The sequence below is a fragment of the Colobus angolensis genome, unplaced genomic scaffold (assembly GCF_000951035.1).
Source record: "Colobus angolensis palliatus isolate OR3802 unplaced genomic scaffold, Cang.pa_1.0 Scaffold34, whole genome shotgun sequence".
Taxonomy (NCBI): Eukaryota; Metazoa; Chordata; class Mammalia; order Primates; family Cercopithecidae; genus Colobus; species Colobus angolensis.
Window position 1 is genome coordinate 277,923 of NW_012116710.1, and position 23,434 is coordinate 301,356.

The following is a 23,434-nucleotide window of genomic DNA, read 5'->3' on the forward strand; positions in this document are numbered from 1 at the left end:
TAGCAAATACCATGACAGGGAACTAGGCCCCTCACTCTCCGCTTTCGGCTTGCTGACGATCCTCAAAACCAAGAGTACAGAGCTTCCAGCGCATGCTCTTTTCCGCCCCCCGCTACCTTGTGCGGGCACCCGCCGCTAGTGTGGAGCCACCGTGACCCGCAGTCTGACTTCCGTTTCCGGGGGCGGCTTCCGGCGGCGTGAGCTGATCGCGAGAGGCCAATGGAGTGCGGGAGCTGAAAGAGTCTTCGCTGGCGGCGGTAACTGACGGCGACTGGGAACGGCCGAGTGTGGCTCCTCTGGTGTTTCCGCTTGGGGAGAGAGGGGCGGCCTTCCTCTTGTAGCCGAGGCCGGCGCCGGGCCGGACTTCAGCCCGGTCTCATGGCGGAGCCCATATTGCTCCCTCTCCCAGGCCTTTATCTGCTTCCTAGGATTCCCGGGGCCCTGGGGATGGGAGTTGGGAGCCTTGAGTTTTCTTCCATTCTGCGCCTCTCATTGGCTCTCTGACCTTGTGCGGAACGCGCCCTTTAGCTGACCTCAGCTGCCTTTTTTAGAAGATGGAGATTGTATTGACAGTGACTGCCACTTTCTTAATGGCAGGAATTGACGTAGTGTTAAACACTGTCTTGTATCGCTGGCACAGCACAAGGACAGTATAGGTGTTATGTACTCACCTAAGTTATTTTGAGTCACAAACCCTTTGAAAACCTGGTGTAAGCTATGGACCCTCCACCTCTCTAATACTTCTCCAGGCCCCCGCCCCAAGCACACACTAAAGCTTATGCATAGGAAGTTTGTTTTACTATTTCAGGTTACTTCCAGGATTTCTCTCCTGATGCGCATCTGTGGATCCCAGAGCCTGGCAAGTAGTAGGCATTTGAATGTTTGTAATCATTAGATAGCAAGTGTTCGGTTAACCATTTTTATTTTTAATTTTTTCTTTTCTTTTTTGAGACAGAGCCTCACAGTGTTGCCCAGGCTGGAGTGCAGTCCTGCCACCTCAGCCTCCCAAGTAGCTGCTATTTTTTGTATTTTTGGTAGAGATGAGGTTTTGCCATATTAACGCGGATTGGTCTCGACCTCAAGCCGTCTACTCGCCGTAGCTCCCCAAAGTGCTGGGATTACGGGCATGAGCCAGTGTGCCCAGCCCAGTTAATAATTTTTAAATGTGTGAAGTGCTGTCTACTTCACAGGAGGGAAGAAGATAGCCTATTAATAAATTTTACTTATTGGACTGGCCATGTACCACTCTCACTTGTCTCCTAACAGCTCTAGGAAAGAGGTATTAGTTAATTCTCGCTTGTCGCCTAACAACTCTAGGAAAGAGGTATTACTAATTACTTAATTACATTTGGAGGCTTGGGAGAATTAATTTGCCATAAGTCATTCAACCTATGATGGTGGAGGCAAAAATTCAAACCTGTATCTATCTGAAACTCCAAAAGCCACATATTTTTATTATTATTTATTTTATTTATTTTTTTGAGACAGAGTCTCGTTCTATCACCCAGGTCGGAGTGCAGTGGCATGATCTCAGCTCGCTGCAATCTCCACCTCCCAGGTTCCAACAGTTCTCCTTCCTCAGCCTCCCAAGTAGCTGGGATTACAGGCTCCCACCACCATGCCTGGCTAATGTTTGTATTTTTAATAGAGACAGGGTTTTACCACGTTGGCCAGACTGGTCTCAAACTCCTGACCTCAGGCGATCCTCCTGCCTCGGCCTCCCACCCAAAGTGCTGGGATTACAGGTGTGAGCCACCACACCCAGCCAAGCCCTATATTCTTACCTAACCATGTTTTTTTTTTGTTTTTTTGTTTTTGTTTTTTTTTTTTTTTGAGACAGAGTTTCACTCTTGTTGCCCAGGCTGGAGTGCAATGGCACGATCTCGGCTCACCACAACCTCTGCCTCCCAGGTTCAAGCAATTCTCCTGCCTCAGCCTCCGTAGTAGCTGGGATTATAGGCATGTGCCACCACGCCCGGCTAATTTTGTATTTTTAGTAGAGATGGGGTTTCTCCATGTTGGTCAGTCTGGTCTCGATCTCCTGACCTCAGGTGATCCACCCACCTCAGCCTCCCAAAGTGCTGGGATTACAGGCGTGAGCCACCACCACACGCGGCCTAACCATGTTCTTAACATCTAGATGCAGAAATGTATTGGAGTGTAATCTGCAGTTTCTATTGTAGTTATGAAATGGCTTTTGTCAACATGGGTTACCCTAAAGCAAACGTTGCATGCTATGGAAATACTTCTTGTCTCTTTTTCTCCCATGGTATCTGTATTGCTTGTTTAATAATAACATCATGTTTTACAACCTGCACTCTGTGCCCATGTTTATTCAACCCTTTTTACTTTGGTGATTATTTATCAGGTGTGTTGCCTTCTTCTTCCTGCCCTTCAGAGCCTATGTTTTTAATTATAACTGAAATATGAGATGACAATATTTGGGCTTTATTTCTTTCTCTTTTAAAGGACAGTACTGTTTTTAAAGAGACAGTGTTAGGGATCTTGGAAGCACAGCCAACATGTGTGACATTGAAGAAGCCACTAACCAACTCCTAGATGTGAACCTTCATGAGAACCAGAGCTCTGTACAAGTGGCAGAAAGTGACCTCAGAAGTGAATCTGAGCTTCTAGTCACTATTGGAGCCACTGTACCTACTGGCTTTGAGCAAACAGCTGCAGATGAAGTGAGAGAGAAACTTGGGTCATCATGCAAAATCAGCAGAGACCGTGGCAAGATATATTTTGTCATTTCAGTGGAAAGTCTGGCACAGGTTTGAATGGAGCAATATTTAAAATAGTTTTCTAAGTTGATCATTTTATGGTTACTTTTCATTTTACAGACCCTTCTGGAATCCTTTCTGATTTTCATTGCTCTGCCCCAAATCAGGAGATTTTAAAGTTACTGCATTTTCTATTGAGTACTGATTTGTAATTTTGACTATAGTTTCAGTATCCCTTAGGACCACAAGTGTTTCAGATTTTTGGAGAGGGGCAGGGGGAGTTTTGGAATATTTGCATTATACTTGCCACTCTAGCTTTTTTTTTTTTGAGACAGAGTCTTGCTCTGTCACCAGGCTGGAGTGCAGTGGCGCGATCTCGGCTCGCTGCATCCTCCACCTCCCAGGTTCAAGCGATTCTCCCAAGTAGCTGGGACTACAGACACCCGCCAGCACATCCAGCTAATTTTTGTATATTTAGTAGAAACGGGGTTTCACCATCCTGACCAGGCTGGTCTCGAACTCCTGACCTCATGGTCCAACCGCCTCGGCCTCCCAAAGCGCTGGGAATACAGGCTTGAGCCACCACGCCCAGCCTGCCAGTTGAGCATTTCTAATCTGAAAATCCAAAATACTGCACTGAGCATTTCCTTTGAGCATTGTGTTGGGGCTCAAAAAGTTTCAGATTTTTAGATTTGGGATGCTCAACCTGTAGTAGGATTGCTACATTTTTAGAGGTGATCTAGTATTTCTTGAGGATTGAATTCACCAGAAAGAGTACTGTTCAACTTAAGAAATTCTCTAAGTATCTCAGTTTTTATTTACTTCAGCATCTAGCAGATGTTTAACCTTTGGTGATGAAACATAAAAGAGATTTGCCTTTTAACCTGCATCAAAAATTCTTGCTCAGAAGTAATTAGAACTCAAGATAAAACATGAAGGTCAGAAAACTGCAATCTCACTATAATAAAGCTAAGATACATCTCATTACCACGTAAGCAGCAAGAGGGCAAGGATTGTTTTCTGTTTTTTTTTCCACCAATATATCCCAAGCTCTTAGTGTCTGGCATATAGTAGGTACCCAGAAAATATCTGTGGGATGAATTGGTAAGCAGATGTTTTCCATCCAGTATTTTAGCCAATACCCTCAGCAGTGTTGTGAAGATAGACACTATTATTACATTAATCATTAGGCTTAGGACACATAAATAATTTCCTCAGGGTCACTCAGCTAGTAATCACAGAACTGGAGCTCAAATCCACTACTTTTAACCATTGCAGCATACAGTGTACCATAGAAAGCCATCAAGGAAATACGATAGAGCCCACTTGAGTGGCTTGACCTTTCTCTTCTCCCACAAAAGACATGTTTCCCACAAAACACTTCATGCTTCTCTCTTTCCGTATGCCCTTTTTCCCTTTCTCTAGGGGAAAGCTGATTGGTAACCAAAGAGATGAGAAACTAGGGAGATGGGACATTTTAAAAATATAAAATATAGTAGCTGCTTTAAAACTATGATTCCTGATTTTTTAAATACTTAATTGTTGATAGCTTGTGCTGTTCAAAAGCTTTCTCAGAAGTGTGTTTCTTTTTTTCACCCAGGTTCATTGTCTGAGATCAGTTGACAATTTATTTGTGGTGGTTCAGGAATTTCAAGATTACCAATTCAAACAAATAAAGGTGAGCTATCCCAAACATGGTGGCTGATTTTTGTCTGTCTTCCCCAAAGAGATTATTTCCACTTTTCACAGTCTGTGAAAATTGAGCATTACTGTAGCCTTTGTAATAGAGAATACTGGGAGGCTTTTACAATAAAATCTAGAGTTTTGCTGACAGTCTATCCCAAAAGATGTTTTTTAAAAATTAGTATTGAAAATCATTAAAGTTTATAAGAAAGAAAACACACTGTTTTATTTATAAAAGATATAAACCTTAGATTTGCTTTGCTTTTACATATATTTAGTTCCAAAATAGAATTGCTTCCAGAACATGAACCAAAGAACAAGTGACAGTTTGTGTCTTCTACAGATAACACTTCCTCGCCATCCTGCTTTTGCTCTGCTTTCTTCTGTTTCTTCATTTTTTGAAATAAAGCCAAAGTGATATCTAAATACTCCTTCAGTTGTTAGGACAACAGCTTTGTCTCCAATATGTATTTAGCATCTAAATCCTAAATATTCAGCTGCTGCCTAAGCTGAAGGTTGAAAATAGATTGCAGCAAGGCTTTAGGTTTTTTCCACACTGCTTTTTGGTTAGGTTTCTAGAGTTAACTGCTTAAAAACATTTTTCTATGAGTTTTACCTATCTTAGAAATAATCTTTTTAAAAACAACTGTGATATGCTGCCTAATTGTCTGACTTTTATTTATTGGCAAACATGTTGATTTCCAAAACGTTATTCAAAAACCAATCAAAGTTGTATGAAACCACAGCCTAGAAAAAACAAGACCAGACCTAAAAGAAGTCAGACTGAAAATAGACAAAAATTTTATTAACAAAAATCTAACTTTTAGAAAAGCTTAAAGCATTCTAATGCGTTCTGTTATTTTTAAGTATTCAGATGATAATCATGAATTTATTATCCCCAACCCCCCTCTTTTAAAAAATACTGAGACTGGGGCCTGGCACGGTGGCTCACACCTGTAATCCCAGCACTTTGGGAGGCTGAGGCGAGTGGATCACGAGATCAGGAGATCGAGACCATCCTGACTAACATGGTGAAACCCCGTATCTACTAAAAATATGAAAAATGAGCCGGGCGCGGTAACGGGCGCCTGTAGTCCCAGCTACTTGGGAGGCTGAGGCAGGAGAAAGGTGTGAACCTGGGGAGGCAGAGCTTGTAGTGAGCAGAGATTGAGCCACTGTACTCAGATTGAGCCACTGCACTCTAGCCCGGGTGACAGAGCGAGACTCTGTCTCAAAAAAAAAAAAAAAAAATTGAAATGGGGTCTCACTCTGTCACCCAGGCTGGAGTGCAGTGGTGCAATCATAACTCCCTGCAGCCTCTAACTCCTGGGCTGAAGCGATCCTCCCACCTCAGCCTCTTGAGTAGCTAGGACTACAGGTGTGTGCCACCACACCCGGCTAATTTTTTGGTTTTTTTAGTAGAGACGGGGTTTCACCGTGTTAGCCAGGATGGTCTCGATCTCCTGACCTCGTGATCCGCCCGTCTCGGCCTCCCAAAGTGCTGGGATTACAGGTGTGAGCCATTGCAGCACCTGACCCCCATTTGCCACCTCCATCCCCGCATTTTTTTTTTTTTTTTTTTTTTTTTGAGATGGAGTCTTGCTCTGTTGCCTAGGCTGGAGTGCAGTGGCATGATCTCGGCTCACTGCAACCTCTGCCACCCAGGTTAAAGCAATTCTCCTGCCTCAGCCTCCCGAGTAGCTGGGACTACGAGCACCCGCCACCACACCCGGCTAATTTTTTGGTTTTTTTAGTAGAGATGGGGTTTCAGCATCTTGGCCAGGCTGGTCTTGAATTCCTGACCTCATGATCCACCCATCTTGGCCTCTCAAAGTGCTAGGATTACAGGCATGAGCCACTACGCCCGGCCTCCTTCTACCTTTTTAAAAGTGTGAACAAATCTGATTTATATAGGTTTTTAAAAACTAGTTAATACATGTATTTGGAGCAAACTTGTAAAGACTGAAAGGATATAGAGTGAAAAGTAAGTCTTTGTTCCTGTATCCCTGTGCTGTGCAGCTCCCTCCCTGGAGGCAACAACTATTACCAATTTGTTGGGTATTCTTCTGGAGATATTTTACAAATAAATGTATTTTATTTACACAAATGAAAGCATAGCATACATACTTTTCTGTGCTATGCTTTTTTTTTCTTTTTCTTTTTTTTTGAGATGGAGTTTCGCTCTGTCACCCAGGCTGGAGTGCAGTGGCCGGATCTCTGCTCACTGCAAGCTCCGCCTCCCGGGTTTACGCCATTCTCCTGCCTCAGCCTCCTGAGTAGCTGGGACCACAGGTGCCCGCCACCTCGCCCGGCTAGTTTTTTGTATTTTTTTAGTAGAGACGGGGTTTCACCGTGTTAGCCAGGATGGTCTCGATCTCCTGACCTCCTGATCCGCCTGTCTCGGCCTCCCAAAGTGCTGGGATTACAGGCTTGAGCCACCGTGCCCGGCCTGCTTTTTTTTTTTCATATACGAGTTGAGTATCCCTTATCTGAAATACTTGGGACCAGAAATGTTTTGGATTTTTGTTTGTTTTTTGAAATACTCTGGGCTGGGTGCGGTGGCTCACGCCTGAAATCCCAGCACTTTGGGAAGCCAAGGCAGGTGGATCATGAGGTCAGGAGTTTGAGACCAGCCTGGCCAAGTTGGTGAAACACCGTCTCTACTAAAAATACAAAAAATTAGCCGGGTGCAGTGGCAGGCTCCTGTAATTCCAGCTACTCAGGAGGCCGAGGTAGGAGAATCGCTTGAACCTGGGAGGCAGAGGTTGCAGTGAGCTGAGATCACGTCACTGCACCCTAGCCTGAGTGACAGAGCAAGACTCCGTCTAAAAAAAAAAAAAAGAAATACTCTGAGGATGGAACCTATTTATAAACACAAGATTCATTTGTTTCATATATATGTTATACATATAGCTTGAGGGTAATTTTATATGATTTTTAAAATAATTTATACATGAAACAAAGTTTGTGTACACTGAACCATCAGAAAGCAAAGGTGTCATTATCTCCGCTACCTGTGTGGCATCATGTTGGCACTTCAAAAAAGTTTTAGGTTTTGGATTTTGGACTTTGAGATTAGGAATGCTCAATCTATATGTTGGAGATCCTGGCAGTATCATTGCTGGAGTTGGCTGCGTATACTCCATTGTTTGACTGTATCATAATTTAACCAGTCCCATTTTAGGGCATAAGGGTTTTTCACATTCTTTTGCTGTTACAGTGGTGCAACAAATACACTATGTAAATTCTTGTACATACTCAAACTGAGTGTCATCTTTGTGTTTATCCCACTGATATTTATTGATAATGACAACTGTGTAGTCTTAGTTTTGTCATGCATATATACTTTTTGCTTTTTCTTAATTTGAAAAATCTCTACATTATGTCTTGTTTACTTTTTTCATGTGCCTGTGTTTTCTAATACTTTGGAAGGTTAGTGTGTGTGTGTTCTAGCTGTTACCTTTATAACTACAATTTTATATTATCTACCTTATCTACCATATATACACAGTATTTTTTGAATCCCTGCTAAGAGCAATGATGAAATTGGCATATTTATACTTTTTTTCCTTTATTTTTCAGTTATTTTTCTTAGTGTTCACCCTTAAACCTTTAAATATACTTACATTTTATTTATTTGCTTTAACTTCTATCCTTTGACCTCTGGGTGTAAGAGATGAGGGTATCAGTATGCCCATTTACATGCCAGTTTGTAACATTTACCTTCTGCTTTATAGTCACAATCCCTACATTTTTTCATTTTAGTGATATAATTAAATAGATTATAGCACATTATTTGTCCTTTTGTTATAATTTGTATCTGTTGAATGGCATGAGTTCAGAAATGTTTGTCTTTCACCTTTATATTTGGCTGATAGTTTGGGCATAAAATTTGGAGTTAAGCTTTCTTTCCTTAAGAGTATTGTAGTCAGTGTTTATTCTTTTTTGTAAAAGGTTTATTTTTTGAGACAGGATCTTGCTCTGTTGTCTAAGCTGGAGTGCAGTGGCGTGATCATAGCTCATTGGAGCCTTCACCTCCCAGGCTCAAGCAGGCCTCCCATCTCAGCTTCCTGAGTAGCTGGGACTACAGGCACGTGCCACCATGCCCAGCTAATTTTTGTATTTTTTTGTAGAGACAGAGTTTTGCCATGTTGCCCAGTCTGGTCTCAAACTCCTGAGTTCAAGTGATCCACCTGCTTCAGCCTCCTAAAGTGCTGGGATTACAGGCATGAGCTACCATATGCAGCCCACACTTTTCTTCTTATCACTATTTCCCAAACAATACAGTATAACAACTATTTCTATAGCATTTACATTGTATCAGGTATCATAGGTAATATAGAGATGATTTAAGGTACTCTTGAGAGGATGTGTGTAGGTCATATGCAGACACTATACCATTTTGTATGAGGGACTTTTAAGCATCTTTGGGTTTTGGTGTCTTTGGGGGTCCTAGAACCAGTGTTCCCCATGGATACCAACTGTAAGCAAAGTAGAGATTTATTTGTTTGATTATAGTGGTGGAAAATGAACGAATTTCTTTCTCTGTCCTTTACAGGAAGAAGTTCTAAAGGATTTTGAAGACTTGGCTGGAAAACTCCCATGGTCAAACCCCTTAAAAGTGTGGAAAATTAATGCCAGTTTTAAAAAGAAAAAAGCAAAGCGCAAAAAGATAAATCAGAATTTAAGTAAAGAGAAGATTAATAATGGACAAGAAGTCAAAATCAATCAGAGAAATGTTAAAAAAGAGTTCACTAGCCATGCTTTAGATTCTCATATCTTAGATTATTACGAAAATCCAGCCATCAAAGAGGAGGTGTCAACATTAGTAGGTGATGATTTGGCGTCTTCCAAAGATGAGACTGATGAAAGCTCAAAAGAAGAAACTGAGCCTCAAGTGCTAAAGTTTAGAGTCACATGCAACAGAGCAGGAGAGAAACATTGCTTTACCTCAAATGAGGCTGCAAGAGATTTTGGGGGTGCTGTTCAAGATTATTTTAAGTGGAAGGCTGATATGACCAGCTTTGATGTGGAGGTAGGTATAGGCTCTGACTATGGTGATTGAAGAGTGCTGTCACAGATTGGTAGAATTTTCAGACTAACCCAGTGTTATGCACAATTAAATTGAAATAGTAGGGTGTGGTTAAGAAGAGCATAGTCTTTGGAGACAGATTTAGATCCAAATTTTGACTCCACAACTGTATAACTTTGGACTAGATAGTCTCTGAGCCTCTGTTTCAAATGGAGCCAATAATAGTATGTACCTTTAAAGTTATCCTGAAGGTTAAATAAGGTACATTTAAAATATTTAGTGTAATACCTTGCATACACTAAGTGCTCTGTAGATGGAAGCTATCAAGGTTGAGTTTTCTGTTTTCTTTTTCTTTTTTGAGACAGAGTCTTGCTGTGTCACCCAGGCTGGAGTGCAGTGGTATGGTCTCAGCCTACTGCAGCCTCTACCTTCCTGGTTCAAGTGATTCTTGTGCTCAGCCTCCCAAGTAACTGGGGCTACAGGCACATGCCACCACACCTGGTTAATTTCTGTATTTTTTAGTAGACATGGGGTTTCACCATGTTGGCTAGGCTGGTCTCGAACTCCTGTAGTGATCTGCCTGTCTTGGTCTCCCAAAGTGCTGGGATTACAGGCATGAGCCACCACACCTGGCCTGATTTCTTATAGGGTACTGTTTTACTGTATTATGTGGACTTTCATATTATAAAATTCAACCAGAATTAAAATAGTTATTTTGTTTTTGTGTGTCTTGGTTGCAGAGCTTTGCTACTGAAAAAATAAGACTGGGTGCAGTGGTTCATGCCTGTAATCCCAGCACTTTGGGAGACTGAGGCAGGTGGATCACTTGAGGTCAGGAATTCGAGACCAGCATGGCCAACATGGTGAAACCCGGTCTCTACTAAAAATACAAAAATTGACCCAGTGTGGTGGCACGCTCCTGTAATCCCAGCTACTGGGGAGGCTGAGGCAGGAGAATCACTTGAACCAGGGAGGTGGAGGTTGCAGTGAGCCGAGATCATGACACTGCACTCCAGCCTGAGTGACAAAGCAAGACTCCATCTCCAAAAAAAAGAAAAGTGCGTTTTTTAAACAAACCCTGACCTTCTCAAATCAGGACATCTTTGCTAATACTCATCCTAGAGTCAGCTCTCCTCTTTCTTAAATTCTGCCAGATTTCCAAAGCCAGGTACCTCATTTCAGTATGTTTACTTTCCTTGGTCTTAATCCTCTTTTACCTAGGTGATTGACATGTGAGCCATAGGAACTAGAGTCATTAAGACTCTGACGGCTTAAAACGTCTATAGCAGCTGATGTATTTACCAAAGAGCCAATTTCTGTTGCTTTTGGGACACTTGAATCTGGGGCAAGTCACTGATTCTTTCTAACTTTTTTGTGCATGTCAAATCAGTAGTCTAATTCTCCATTCCTTTTTTTCCTCATATACTGCATGAAAATGAATAGGTGGCTCACATCTATAATTCCAGTACTTTGGGAGGCCGCGGCAGGCGGATCGCTTGAGCCTAAGAATTTGAGACCAGCCTGGGCAAAACAGGGAGACCCTGTCTCTACTAAAAATAAAAGAAATCTTTTAAAAAAGAAAATGAATAGGTTAACTAGAACAGTGATGTCTAAAAGTTAGCAAGGTGATTCAGAGGACAGTTTCTGGAGCCGTGCCGCATTGGGTTAAATCCCAGAGGAGGCTGGGTGTGGTGACACATACCTGTAATCCCAGCACTTTGGGAGGTCGAGATTGGAGGATTGCTTGAGGCCAGGAGTTCAAGACCAGCCTAGGCGACATAGGGAGACCTTGTCTCTACAAAAAAAAAAAAAAATAGCTGAGTATGATGACACACGCCTGTAGTCCCAGGTACTTGGGAGGCTGAAGTGAGAGGATTGCCTGAGCCTAGGAAGTCCAGGCCACAGTGATCTGTGATTGTGCCACTGTACTCCATCCTGGGCAACAGAGACAGATCCTGTCTCAAAAAAAAAAAGGGAATTCCAGAGGAGCTGTCTTTGTGCCTCAATATCCTCTTTTATAAGGGGAATAATACCTAGATTAAGGGATGTGAATATGAGATGAGGCTTTGTATGTAAATGTGTAGAATAGTGCTTTGCATTAGGAAGTGCTGTGAGTGTCAGCTGTGCTTCTGCTGTGGTTAAGCTCAGGAAATCTTTCGGTGAAAGATTGGGTAACATTTTAGTTTAGTTTAGTTCACTTTTGAGACAGGGTTTTGCTGTATCACCCAGACTGGAGTACAGTGGTGCAATCATGGCTCACTGAAGCCTTGACCTCCCAGGCTCAAGCTATCCTCCCACCTCAGCCTCCCGAGTAGCTGGAGCTACGGGCATGTACCACTGCACTCAGTGTAATAAGACTTTTTATTTGAGACTTTACCAAGTTTTAAAACTTTTTTGTTGAGATATACTTTGCATTAAGTACACAAATCTTAAGTGTACACTTCGGTAAGTTTTTACTTATATACAGGATGTGTAACTAGCATCCAGATAAAGATACAAAGTATTTCCAGTACCTCAGGGGCTCCCCTTGCCCTTTCCCAGTCAAGGCAATCACTAATCTGCTACCACCAAAAATTAGTTTTGCCAATTTTTGTACTTCATATAAATGAAGTCATATAGTATATACTTTTGTCGTTCATTTTAACATCTATTCTTTTAATTCACTATATTTATTGGCTACAACCAGATTTCACCCCAATTTTTATAACACAAACATATTTTGAAGGCTTAGAGATTTTTTAATATGTATTTTTTAAATGTCTTAAATTTTTAGACAGTTCTGGGCTATGGTGTGCTATGCTGATCAGGTGTTCGCACTAAGTTTGGCATCAATATGGTGACCTCCCAGGGGACCGGCCCAGGTCAGAAAAGTCTTACTACAAAGTGCAGTTTGAACAATCCTAAAACTATTTTGTCTTGTTCCACTTTACTATAGGTTCTTTTGAACATCCATGATAACGAAGTCATTGTGGGCATTGCATTGACTGAAGAGAGTCTCCACCGAAGAAATATAACACATTTTGGACCTACAACTCTTAGATCAACTCTTGCCTATGGGATGCTCAGGTAAGAAAATGATTTTGCCGTCCAGCTTAAAGTGGCACCTTGGTTTGAATGTTCCCTTCCAAAATACTGATTTGTGTGTATGTGTGTTTGAGGTACTGTTTTGGAATGTAGTGGATAAAGAATAGAAAGGAAAGCTAATGATCTATTTCTTTCCCTTCTATCCAATATTGTGGCACCTTGGTTTGAATGTTCCCTTCCAAAATACTGATTTGTGTGTATGTGTGTTTGAGGTACTGTTTTGGAATGTAGTGGATAAAGAATAGAAAGGAAAGCTAATGATCTATTTCTTTCCCTTCTATCCAATATTGACTCCTTGTGATCTGAAAATGCTGCTTAATAGGTGGCTCAGTTTTCTTTATTTCTTTTCAGTTTTCTTTATTTCATTTTTTGAGACAAAGTCTCACTCTGTCGCCCAGGCTGGAGTGCAGTGGCGAGATCTCGACTCACTATAACCTCTGCCTCCCCAGTTCAAGTATTTCTCCTGTCTCTGCCAAGTAGCTGGGATTATGGGCGCCTGCCACCACACCCAGATAATTTTTGTATTTTTTAATAGAGACAACATTTCACCATGTTGGCAAGGCTCGTCTCAAATACCTGACTTCGGGTGATCCACCCGCCTCTGCCTCCCAAAGTGCTGGGATCACAGGTGTGAGCCACCGCACCCAGTTTTCTTGATTTTAAAATGAGAGTGATAGTTTTCACCTACCTCTTGAATGCGGTTACCACATTTCTGTTTAGCAAGGATATGTGTGTTGGGAGATAGAGCAAATTTTGCTGTTTCATTTCTGTGCAGTGAAAAAGATGAAAGCAGGTATTTTTATTTGTGTAAAGGGTAAATGAACAGAAAGAGCCTTTACTTATATTTTTAAGCTTTATACTCACAGCAACCCAGGAATCATCCTAGAATTTTTCACTTTTCAGTATGCAAGACCTATCTTTCCTTCTCCTTTGCCCTTCTCTCTTTTATTGGGTGCTGCTTTTCACCACTTGAAAATGTTTATTTTCTCTAAGCTTCTGTTTTCCAGATGGCAAAATGAATTTGATATGAGACTTAAAGGATTATTAGTGAGGATTACATGCTGAAGCATATGCAAAATACCTATTATATACAGTGCCTGGTATGTCCTGGTAGTTTTAAGTCCAGTCATGCATCACTTAACAACAGGGATGCATTCTGAAAAATGTGTCATCGTGCAATTTCATCATTGTGTGAACCTCATGGAGTGTACTTATACAAATCTAGATGGTGTAGCCTACTACACACCTGGGCTATGTGGTATCTCCTATTGCTCCTGGGCTACAAACCTGTACAGCATGTTATTGTGCTGAATATTGTAGTCAGTTGTAATGTAGTGGTAAGCGTGTATCTAAACATACAAAGGGTAGGGTAAAAATATGGTATTATAATTACTGCATTCATATAATTGGTCCACCATTGATTGGAAGATTGTTATGCAGTGCCTGACTGTATTCCTTTTGTTCCAATCTTTTATCTTCCTAACATATTAATTCAATGACAGTAATAGAAAATTGGGCCCATTTGATAAAGGAAAATTTTCTAGTCTTCATTAATTTAACAAATATGCATTATCTACTGCCAGGCATATGGTAGAAACCAGGGATAGACAGAGGGTATTATTTTGGGTGCAAATATTAAAAACCTAAGTAAACAAGTTTAGGATAAAAAAGTGGTGATTATGCCAGGGAGGGTTTTTTGGAAAGATAAAGAGAAATCTTGGGGATTCTACAGAAAAACTGAATGTTGGTTCTCAAGAAGGGTAGGAACCACATCTTGGAAAACCGCCAGAAACGTGGGCAGCCATTTTTATCTCCCCTTAGAGCCTGTGGACTCTTGTCGCTTCTCGTCTACATGCTTTCTCATCTAAATTTATGTATTTCCAATTCCAAACGACCAACTCACATTGCCTAGGCTTTTAGCTCTTTGTTCCAAATTCCTGGAAGAGAGAATCTGATTGACATTGTTTTGGTCAGTTATTCACCCTTGATCATCAGGAATGGCTTGGAGTACAGGGTGCTTACCCCCTCAAGAGGGTTGCCAAGGATTCTGTTGCCATGTGTTGAGGAGTAGGAACAAGGACATAGAGCAGGACCAGTGTTACAATAAGAACCCACTATTAACCCCAAGAATCTGTCTTATGAGGGAGATAAACAGTTATCATATATGTGATAAGTCCCACACCAGCACATGAAAAGATTAGAACAAGAGAAGGGAAGAAACCTACTGACCTGTTTCAGGGTGGGATGCTTCATGAAGAGGATAACACTTAAGCCATTAACAGTAATGCCTCTAATCTTGAATCTGTTACCTACTGGTTTTGTGTCCCTAGGCAGGTAACTTCATGTTTCCTTGCATCAGCTTACCTTTAAAATGAGAATAATGGTAATTATCTAACAGGGTCATTACTGAGGATTCCATGAGATAATGCATGGAAAGAGCTTGAGTCCTTGCCCAGCAAATACTAAGTGCTCAAAGTAAAGCATTTTTTTTCCTTTTTTTATTACCTAGTCCCACAGAGCAATTTGTTTATATCAAGATTATTATCTTTAAATTAAAAAGGAAAGAAATACTGAATGTCTAATTGCCCGTATCCTTATATTGATGCATGTTTGACTTGAGACATTTTTGAGTCTTTTTAATGTAATATAGGTTTCTATTGAAAACAACACTGTTGTCTAAAAGTATGCATGTGTGTGGTGTGTGTGTGTGTGTACGGGTGTGTACTTTAAGATGTCTGCAAACCAAATTTCATCTGAGAGTGAAATGGGATTTAGTTATATGTAATGATTTTTTTTCCCGAGTAATAGAACATACAGTCAACATATCATTACAAATTTATTATTTATTTATTTATTATCTTTTTTTTTTTTGAGACGAAGTCTTGCTCTGTCACCCAGGCTGGATCTTACATGATCTTGGCTCACTGCAATCCCTGCCTTCTGGGTTCAAGCAAGTCTCAGCCTCCCTACTAGCTGGGATTACAGGAACCCGCCACCACACCCAGCTAATTTTGTGTATTTTTAGTGGAGACGGGTTTCGCCATGTTGGCCAGGCTGGTCTTGAATTCCTGACCTCAAGTGATCCGCCTATCTCAGCCTCCCAAAGTGCTGGGATTACAGGCGTGAGTCACCATGCCCAGCCACAAGTTGATTTTTAAAATGTGTAGATTGGTGTTCCTTCAGGCTAGTGTGATAGGTCCTCAATCATACAGCTTCAGGAATCATCAATATAGAAGCCTCAGCTTTTGGATGAGTCTTCACATAGGCTGTTTTCTTTTCTCTAGGCTCTGTGATCCTCTACCTTATGATATAATAGTTGATCCGATGTGTGGAACTGGGGCAATACCAATAGAGGTAATCATATTTCTTTAGCTTTTAGATAAGAGTGATACATCCAGAATATTCAAGACCCAGTGGGCAAATCAGACATAATGAAATCTCCATGGTTGGATCAGTGGACCCAAGAGTTTTAAAACAATTAACAATAGAAAAGTTGGAACTTTTTTGTAAAGAATGTAACTACTTATTTCAAAGAGCCATTTGCCACTGGACTAGATACATTGTTAGTGACATCTATTCACTAGATTACAGAGGAAGCTGAGAATTACAAACTGCTGATGAGTCCTCTTTGTGTAACAGACAAACTGGTAGACTTGAATGGGAAAAGATAATTGAAGGCATAAGCATAAACTTGAGGAAGGCAATTTTCTTCTTTGTAATCCACTTAAGTTCCTAGAGAGAATAAGTATAGTTGTAAAAAGGGGAAACTTATGAACATTACTTGGATTTTTTAGGAAGTCTGACAAGCTTAATACCAAATGCTCTTAACTAGTTTTCAAAATTACCGTGATATTGAGAAGAGTTATAACAACTGTATAAAGCAAAGCAAGAAATGGAAAGGCATTTTCTAAATGGAGAATGTTTCACAGTAGAGTCCCCTTGAATAATCAGTATCATCTATATGTTTTTAAACAATTTAGAAGAGGGAGCTTCCGGTAAAGTCACTGAAGTTTGTATGAAACATAGTGGTTCTTCCATATAGTATACTGAAAGCCAATTTGAATAAACTGCAGGGAGACACTGCAGATTATATGATTGGATAGAAACTGGACAGATGAGCAAGTCCAAAGCAAGCCCACAAGGGGAGAAATAATCCAAACTGTAATTAGAAAATGTTATCTGTGTTCTGGGAGTTAAAATCCAAGAGTGAAATCATAGAAGTCTACATGATGACTGTGTTCTGTGAGAGCTAGAGAAACTGTGACTTAAAGAGACTGCACAGTAAAAACCCAATCCTTCTTGTGACCAAGAAGGATTCTGGGAACAAAGCAGAGTGTTGTTTTCTAGTGTGAAATCATGATATGTGTATGAAATAGCAGGTAAGGTCACTGCATGTCAAAAAATACACAACAGCGCTCTGGGTGAAAATAAAGGCCAAAAAAATTAAAACATGAAGTTTGAGCCATTTTCCATGTAAGAGTAGACATGCAGATGTCAATGTCGAAAAACCTAAGCTGATATGTGATCAAAATGAATAAAATTATGAAGAAATTGACAAGGTATATATAAAGATTTGTTCACCAAAATATAAAATACTTGATCTAGAATACTTTTTTTTTTTTAAATTTAGAAGTGTTACACTGTAAAACCCAATTCTTTCCAATGCTGAAAATCCAAATAAGTTTAGGAGGAAAAAAAAAGAATATTTGGGAATCAGAATCACTGAGAGGCTTCCTCAAACTCTAGGTCCCCTCTACATCCCCACCCACCCAAACTTCTGGGATACTTCAACTTCCCTTTTGTTTGAAGTCATCGTAGGATTGTATACAGGAGTATTCATCATCCTCAAGTGTCTAGGCAAAAGAAAAACTTCTGAAGCACTGTACTCATGGATGAGAAGTATGTTACTGTTCACAAAGGAACACAAAGGTGTTTGCTACTCACCCCTAAGCAGAGGCAGACCTTTCCCAGCTTTCATGTCAGAAACCTTCTGTTAATCTGCATAGAACATTGTTCAGGCCTAGGGTCACATGTCACCTCATTCCACAAATGATATGTGACAACTTGGTATTTATGTTCTGCTGACAGGTTTTTCATTTAAAATTATAAAATCCTTCCAGTGATAAATGGTGGTTACCATTCAAAAGCCTATCATACAAAGGAAATTGCATTTTATTATTATTATTTTTTGACCTGGGGTCTTGCTCTGTCAACCAGGCTGGAGTGCAGTGGTGTGATCTCAGCTCCCTGCAACCTCTGCCTCCCTGGCTTAAGCCATCCTCCCACCTCAGCCTCTCAAGTAGCTGAGACTCAGGTGCATACCACCACGCCCAGCTGATTTTTGTGTTTTTTGTAGAGATGGGGTTTCGCCATGTTCCCAGGCTGGTCTCAAACTCCTGGGCTCAAGAAATCCTCCTGCCTCAGCTTCCCAAAGTGCTGGGATTTCAGGTGTGAACCACCATGCCCGGCTAGAAATAGCATTTTATTTTGCAATTCTCAAATATATCAGATTATGTAAACTCCCACAACCACAAAAGAGTATATAGGTTTGATCAGTTTAATTTGGTTAATATTTTCAAACTGCATTTACTTAGAATTTATTTAGTGTGCCAGACGCTGCTGGATAAGGAACTGAAGAAAATACTAGACCTGACCTCAGAGAGCTCCCAGGTTAGTTGGGAAGCGCAAAGGGGAAGAAATAATTAACAGTGGAACAAGTGCAGTGGCAGAGGTACATACATACAAAGTGCTTTTGGGAGCGGCACATGAGACTGCTTGGAGAGTTAAGGTCGATGTCGAAAGGGCATGAGTTTTGAGCTGGGTCTTACGAGATGGGTAGTGGTTCAGCAAGCAGAGAAAGAATAAGGGGGCGTTTTCAGCCAGGGAAATAGCACAGTTGACAACATGCAATGTTTTGCCACTCTAGAAAAGCACTGGATTCTCTTTGTTTGTTGACAATTTAAATAATCACATTTTGCAGTTTGCTACTTTTGTTTTAACATATACTCTTATCTTTTAGGGGGCTACTGAATGGACTGACTGTTTCCATATTGCTGGTGATAATAATCCACTGGCTGTGAATAGAGCAGCAAATAACATTGCATCTTTATTGACCAAGAGCCAAATTAAAGAAGGGTAAACATTTAAAAGATTTCTTAGCATCTTTTAGAGTTAGAGAATCATTTTTTATATTGACTTTATGAATTAAAACTCCCAGTGCATTGTGACATCATTGTAACCAAAATGAATATACTATGAGACTCCATTTACATTTGTAAAGTTTATTGAAAATAATTATATTTTAAAAACATTATTTTAACTATAATTTCCCCACCGTATGCAATTTTTCATTTCTGTCTTATTCATATGTCTTTTCCCCCACATACTGGAAGAATATAGATTCACTTTAATTTCACAACACTGTATAGGCTTCTTTTTTGCTTTGGGGACAGGGTCTCATTTTGTCACTCAGGCTGGAGTGCAGTGGCATGATCATGGCTCACTGTAGCCTCAACCTACTGGGCTCAAGCAGTCCTCCTGCCTCAGCCTCCCTAGTAGCTAGGAATACAGGCATGTGCCACCATACCCAGCTAATTTTTTAAATTCTTCATAGAGATGGGGGTCTTGCTGTTTTGTCCAGGCTGGTGTAGAACTCCTGACCTCAAGAGATCCTCCCGCTTCAGCCTTCCAAAATGCTGGGGTTAGAGACACGAGTCATCACACCTGGACCATAGTCTTTTAAAGTCACGACATAAATTCCATAGTACAGAAATACTGCAGTTTATATAGCCTCTCCTCTGTTTTATTACTAAGTCATTGGTTATATATTTCATTGTCTCTCTGATCTAATTTTTTAGGACAGTGCTTTTCAAACATTAATGTACATGTGAATCACCTGGGAGTACTGTTAACACAGATTTTGATTCAGTAGTTTGGGATGGGATCTAAGAGTCTGCATTTTCCAGGAAACTCTGGGACAATGCTGATGCTGCTGGTCTATGGATCAACATTCAATCCTTTTACATATATTAAGACTAGTTGGAAGGTTTCGATTTTCTTAAATACTGATTTGTTTTATTGTGATGAATTAATTTTGAATGGTTCTTTCATGTTTATTGAGTTTTTTTTTTTTATGAGCCTAGTATATGGCCAGTCTTTTTTTTTTTTTTGAGACGGAGTCTCGCTCTGTTGCCCAGGCTGGAGTGCAGTGGCACAATCTCTGCTCACTGCAAGCTCCGCCTCCCGGGTTCACGCCATTCTCCTGCCTGAGCTCCCAGTAGCTGGGACTATAGGCGCCCGCCACCACGCCTGGCTAATTTTTTGTATTTTTAGTAGAGACGGGGTTTCACCATGTTAGCCAGGATGGTCTCGATCTCCTGACCTCGTGATCCACCCGCCTCGGCCTCCCAAAGTGCTGGGATTACAGGCGTGAGCCACCGCGCCGTGAGCCACCGCGCCCGTCCTTTTTTTTTTTTTTAAATTAAAACTGATAAACATTTAAACAAACTTTCTTTTCTAGCTTCTGAATATTTTATCTTGTTTGTATCTACACTTTTTGTCTATTCAACTTGTACTTTTTTTTTTTTTTTTTTTTTTGAGACCGAGCGCTCCACCTCCCGGGTTCACGCCATTCTCCTGCCTCAGCGCTCCAGAGTAGCTGGGACTACAGGCGCCCACCATGACCATGCCCAGCTAATTTTTTTTTCGTATTTTTAGTAGAGACGGGTTTTCACTCTGTTTCATCCTGTTAGCCACGATGGCCTCGATCTCCTGACCTCATGATCTGCCCGCCCCGGCCTCCCAACGTGCTGGGATTACAGGCGTGAGCCACCGTGCCCAGCCTCAACCTGTACAGTACTTTCTATCCATTTTACTTTGGTTTTTAATATTTTTCGCCTTATGCTTTGTTTTGTGCAGTTATTGGTATGCGGTTGTAATACATATTTTATATGTACTTTAAAAAATTATGTAGTGATTGCCTTTATTGCATTTTTTTCTTAAATTCTTCATTAAATGTCAATTAAATCGTTAATTTCTGCTGATAGCCTTTGACTTATCTTCAGTTCTTAGCCTGTGCATTATTTTGTTTCTTAAACCAGTTACTTTGCCTTAATGAGGAGGATTTAAATCCTTTGTATTTATTATTATTCATTCTGTCTTCTGTCATCTATATTTTTATCTTAACTTTTTTCTTAGTCTTGTTTTATATAGCATGGTACATATATTTTCTTTTGGTTTTTCATCTTAAAACAATTACCTATATATTTACCAATTTTACGTATCTGTTTTTCTTTTAGGTCTCCTGTTATTACTAGTTTTACAAACTTTATTCTTCAGATACGTCACCCCATAATCTTTTCTTTAGTGTGCTTGATTTTCCACTGTATGTTTTATCAGCAACTTAATTTTTGTATCATCGGTTATGTAATTTACTGCTTCAGCATTGTTTTTAAAGTTGTCTTTTGCAGTTACCTGCATTACAATCATGTTTTCAGTTTGTTTTCCTTTTTTCTGAGACGGGGTCTTGCTCTGTCACCCAGGCTAGAGTACAGTGGCACAATCCTAGCTCACTTCATCTTTCAACTCATGGGCTCAAGTGATCCTCCCACCTCATCCTTCTGAGTAGCTGGGACTATAGGTGTGTGCCATCATGCCTTGCTAACTTTAAAAAAAATTTTTTTAGAGACAAGGTCTCACAGTGTTGTGCAGCTGATCTCAAATTCCTGCACTCCAGTGATCTTCCCACCTCAGCCCCTGAAAGTGCTGATTATAGGCACGAGCCACCATGCCCAGCCTGACCTTCTATTTTTTACCTTTGTGCCACTTCTTAAATTTTGAATAGGTTGATATTATCACTGATATTCTTAGCATTTTATATTTTGCTGTAGCAGTCTCTTTTCAGAAACAAAAATTGTTGTAACGATTTTATGCTTCACAATATATTGAAGCACCTTTCCTTTGTCCCCACAGCAAACCATCCTGGGGCTTGCCCATAGATGCTGTTCAGTGGGATATCTGCAATCTGCCATTGAGAACTGGTTCTGTGGATATTATTGTAACAGATTTGCCATTTGGAAAAAGGTGAGAATTGGTTGGGTTTTTTTTTTTTTAATGAATTTTACTTTCACTTACTATACTACTACCTGCAAGACTTGTAAATATGTCATCATTTTCCTTGCATTTATTCTATCAGGAAAAAAATCTTGAATTTTAGCAGACTTAGCAGAGCTGTTTTTCACTGAACAACATGATGGATTCACCCATTATATTTCTTCTGAGAACTCTCAGGAATGTATTAACTAGATTTTGAATCCTGACCATCATAGGAGGTTCATTTTTAAATTACCTATAATTCACTTTTTAGCCCATTCTTGAATTATGTATTTTACACAAAAAGGTGGTGGAAGACTTGGTTCTGATTCTGTTTCTCAGCATAAATGATTTCTTTTTCTTTTTTTTCTTTTTTTCTGAGACAGAGCCCCGCTCTGTTGCCCAGGCTGGAGTGCAGTGGCACGATCTCGGCTCACAGCAACCTCTGCCTCCCGGGTTCAAGCGATTCTCCTGCCACACCCTCCTGAGTAGCTCGGATTACAGGCACGTGCCATCACGCCCAGCTAATTTTTGTATTTTTAGTTAAGACGGGGTTTCACCATGTTGGCCAGGCTGGTCTCAAACTCCTGACCTCAGGTGATCCGCCCGCCTCAGCCTCCCGAACTGCTGGGATTACAGGCATGAGCCACCAAAACACCCAGCCTAAATGATTTCTAATCACTTGTTTGGTTCATATAGTTTGACTGCTTATTAAACTCACTAAGGGAGCAAGTTATATAACAGTTGTCCAAAAAAATTCTTTTTGATTCAGAATTCTAAGCAGTTTACTAACTCAGCTTATTTCATTGACATGTAATGGCAAAGGTCTGGTTTCTAAAACTACAGCTATTTTTCATGCCTCAGGATGCATGAAACTGTTTTGTTTCATATACTCCTTCTATTTTGTATCTTTTGCAACAGTGTTTGACTCACTAGTCCTTCTATTATAGGATGGGATCCAAGAAGAGAAACTGGAACCTTTATCCAGCTTGCCTACGGGAGATGAGCCGTGTTTGCATACCTACCACAGGCCGAGCTGTACTACTTACTCAAGACACAAAATGCTTTACCAAGGTGCTATACACATTAGCTCAAAATCACAGCCTCTGGCAACTTTGGGATCTTTTTGAATAGATTTGGGGATGTTTGTTTGGATAAGATTTGTTTTCTCTTTCCCTGAGGTTTCTTATCAGGCAGCTAAGAATGATTGGTATAAAAGTAGATTGTCAGCCTAATTGCTGTGGTTTTTGTGTGTACACAGGCATTATCTGGAATGCGACATGTATGGCGAAAGGTGGATACGGTCTGGGTGAACATTGGTGGTCTTCGTGCTGCAGTTTATGTACTGATACGTACACCTCAAGCTTTTGTTCATCCTTCAGAACAAGATGGAGAAAAAGGAACTCTTTGGTAATACAAAGAATGAAGATGACTAATAGTACTTGTACTTCCCACCACTGGAAATGTTAGCATAAACAACTTGCAGAGAAAAATAGTATTAACAAAAGTGCAGTCTGCACTCTTTAAACCTGTTTAAGGCTCTTCATCCTGGTTAGCAAAAGGTGTGAATGTAATGTGATGGAATTTAAAAGTTTTATGAGACCAGGCACAGTGGCTCACGACTGTAATTCCAGCAGTTTGGGAGGCCGAAGTGTGCAGATCACCTGAGGTCCAGAGGCCAGCCTGGCCAACATGGTGAAACCGCACCTCTTCTAGAAATACAAAAATTTGGCCGGGTGCGGTGGCTCAAGCCTGTAATCCCAGCACTTTGGGAGGCTGAGACGGGCGGATCACGAGGTCAGGAGATCGAGACCATCCTGGC

The 23,434-nt window shown here is 40.6% G+C and overlaps 1 protein-coding gene across 1 annotated transcript; it reads left to right on the plus strand.

Annotated features, from left to right (window-relative positions):
* THUMPD3 (THUMP domain containing 3) lies at positions 1–23,219 on the plus strand. The gene is made up of 10 exons (XM_011952222.1): positions 1–859; positions 2,470–2,774; positions 4,324–4,401; positions 8,965–9,441; positions 12,374–12,504; positions 15,807–15,876; positions 18,542–18,657; positions 21,493–21,603; positions 22,563–22,686; positions 22,874–23,219. The coding sequence occupies exons 2-10, from the start codon at positions 2,523–2,525 to the stop codon at positions 23,024–23,026; spliced, it is 1,512 nt and encodes a 503-aa protein (XP_011807612.1). The 5' UTR covers positions 1–859; positions 2,470–2,522; the 3' UTR covers positions 23,027–23,219.
* The last annotated feature ends 215 nt before the right edge of the window (positions 23,220–23,434 follow it).

Bases quoted from the DNA above. Each gene is read 5' to 3' on its own strand.
- THUMPD3 (XM_011952222.1), top strand. From the start codon at position 2,523: ATGTGTGACATTGAAGAAGCCACTAACCAACTCCTAGATGTGAACCTT. The intron at 9,442-12,373 runs GTAGGTATAGGC...ACTTTACTATAG, and splicing joins TGACCAGCTTTGATGTGGAG to GTTCTTTTGAACATCCATGA. The intron at 21,604-22,562 runs GTGAGAATTGGT...CTTCTATTATAG, and splicing joins GATTTGCCATTTGGAAAAAG to GATGGGATCCAAGAAGAGAA.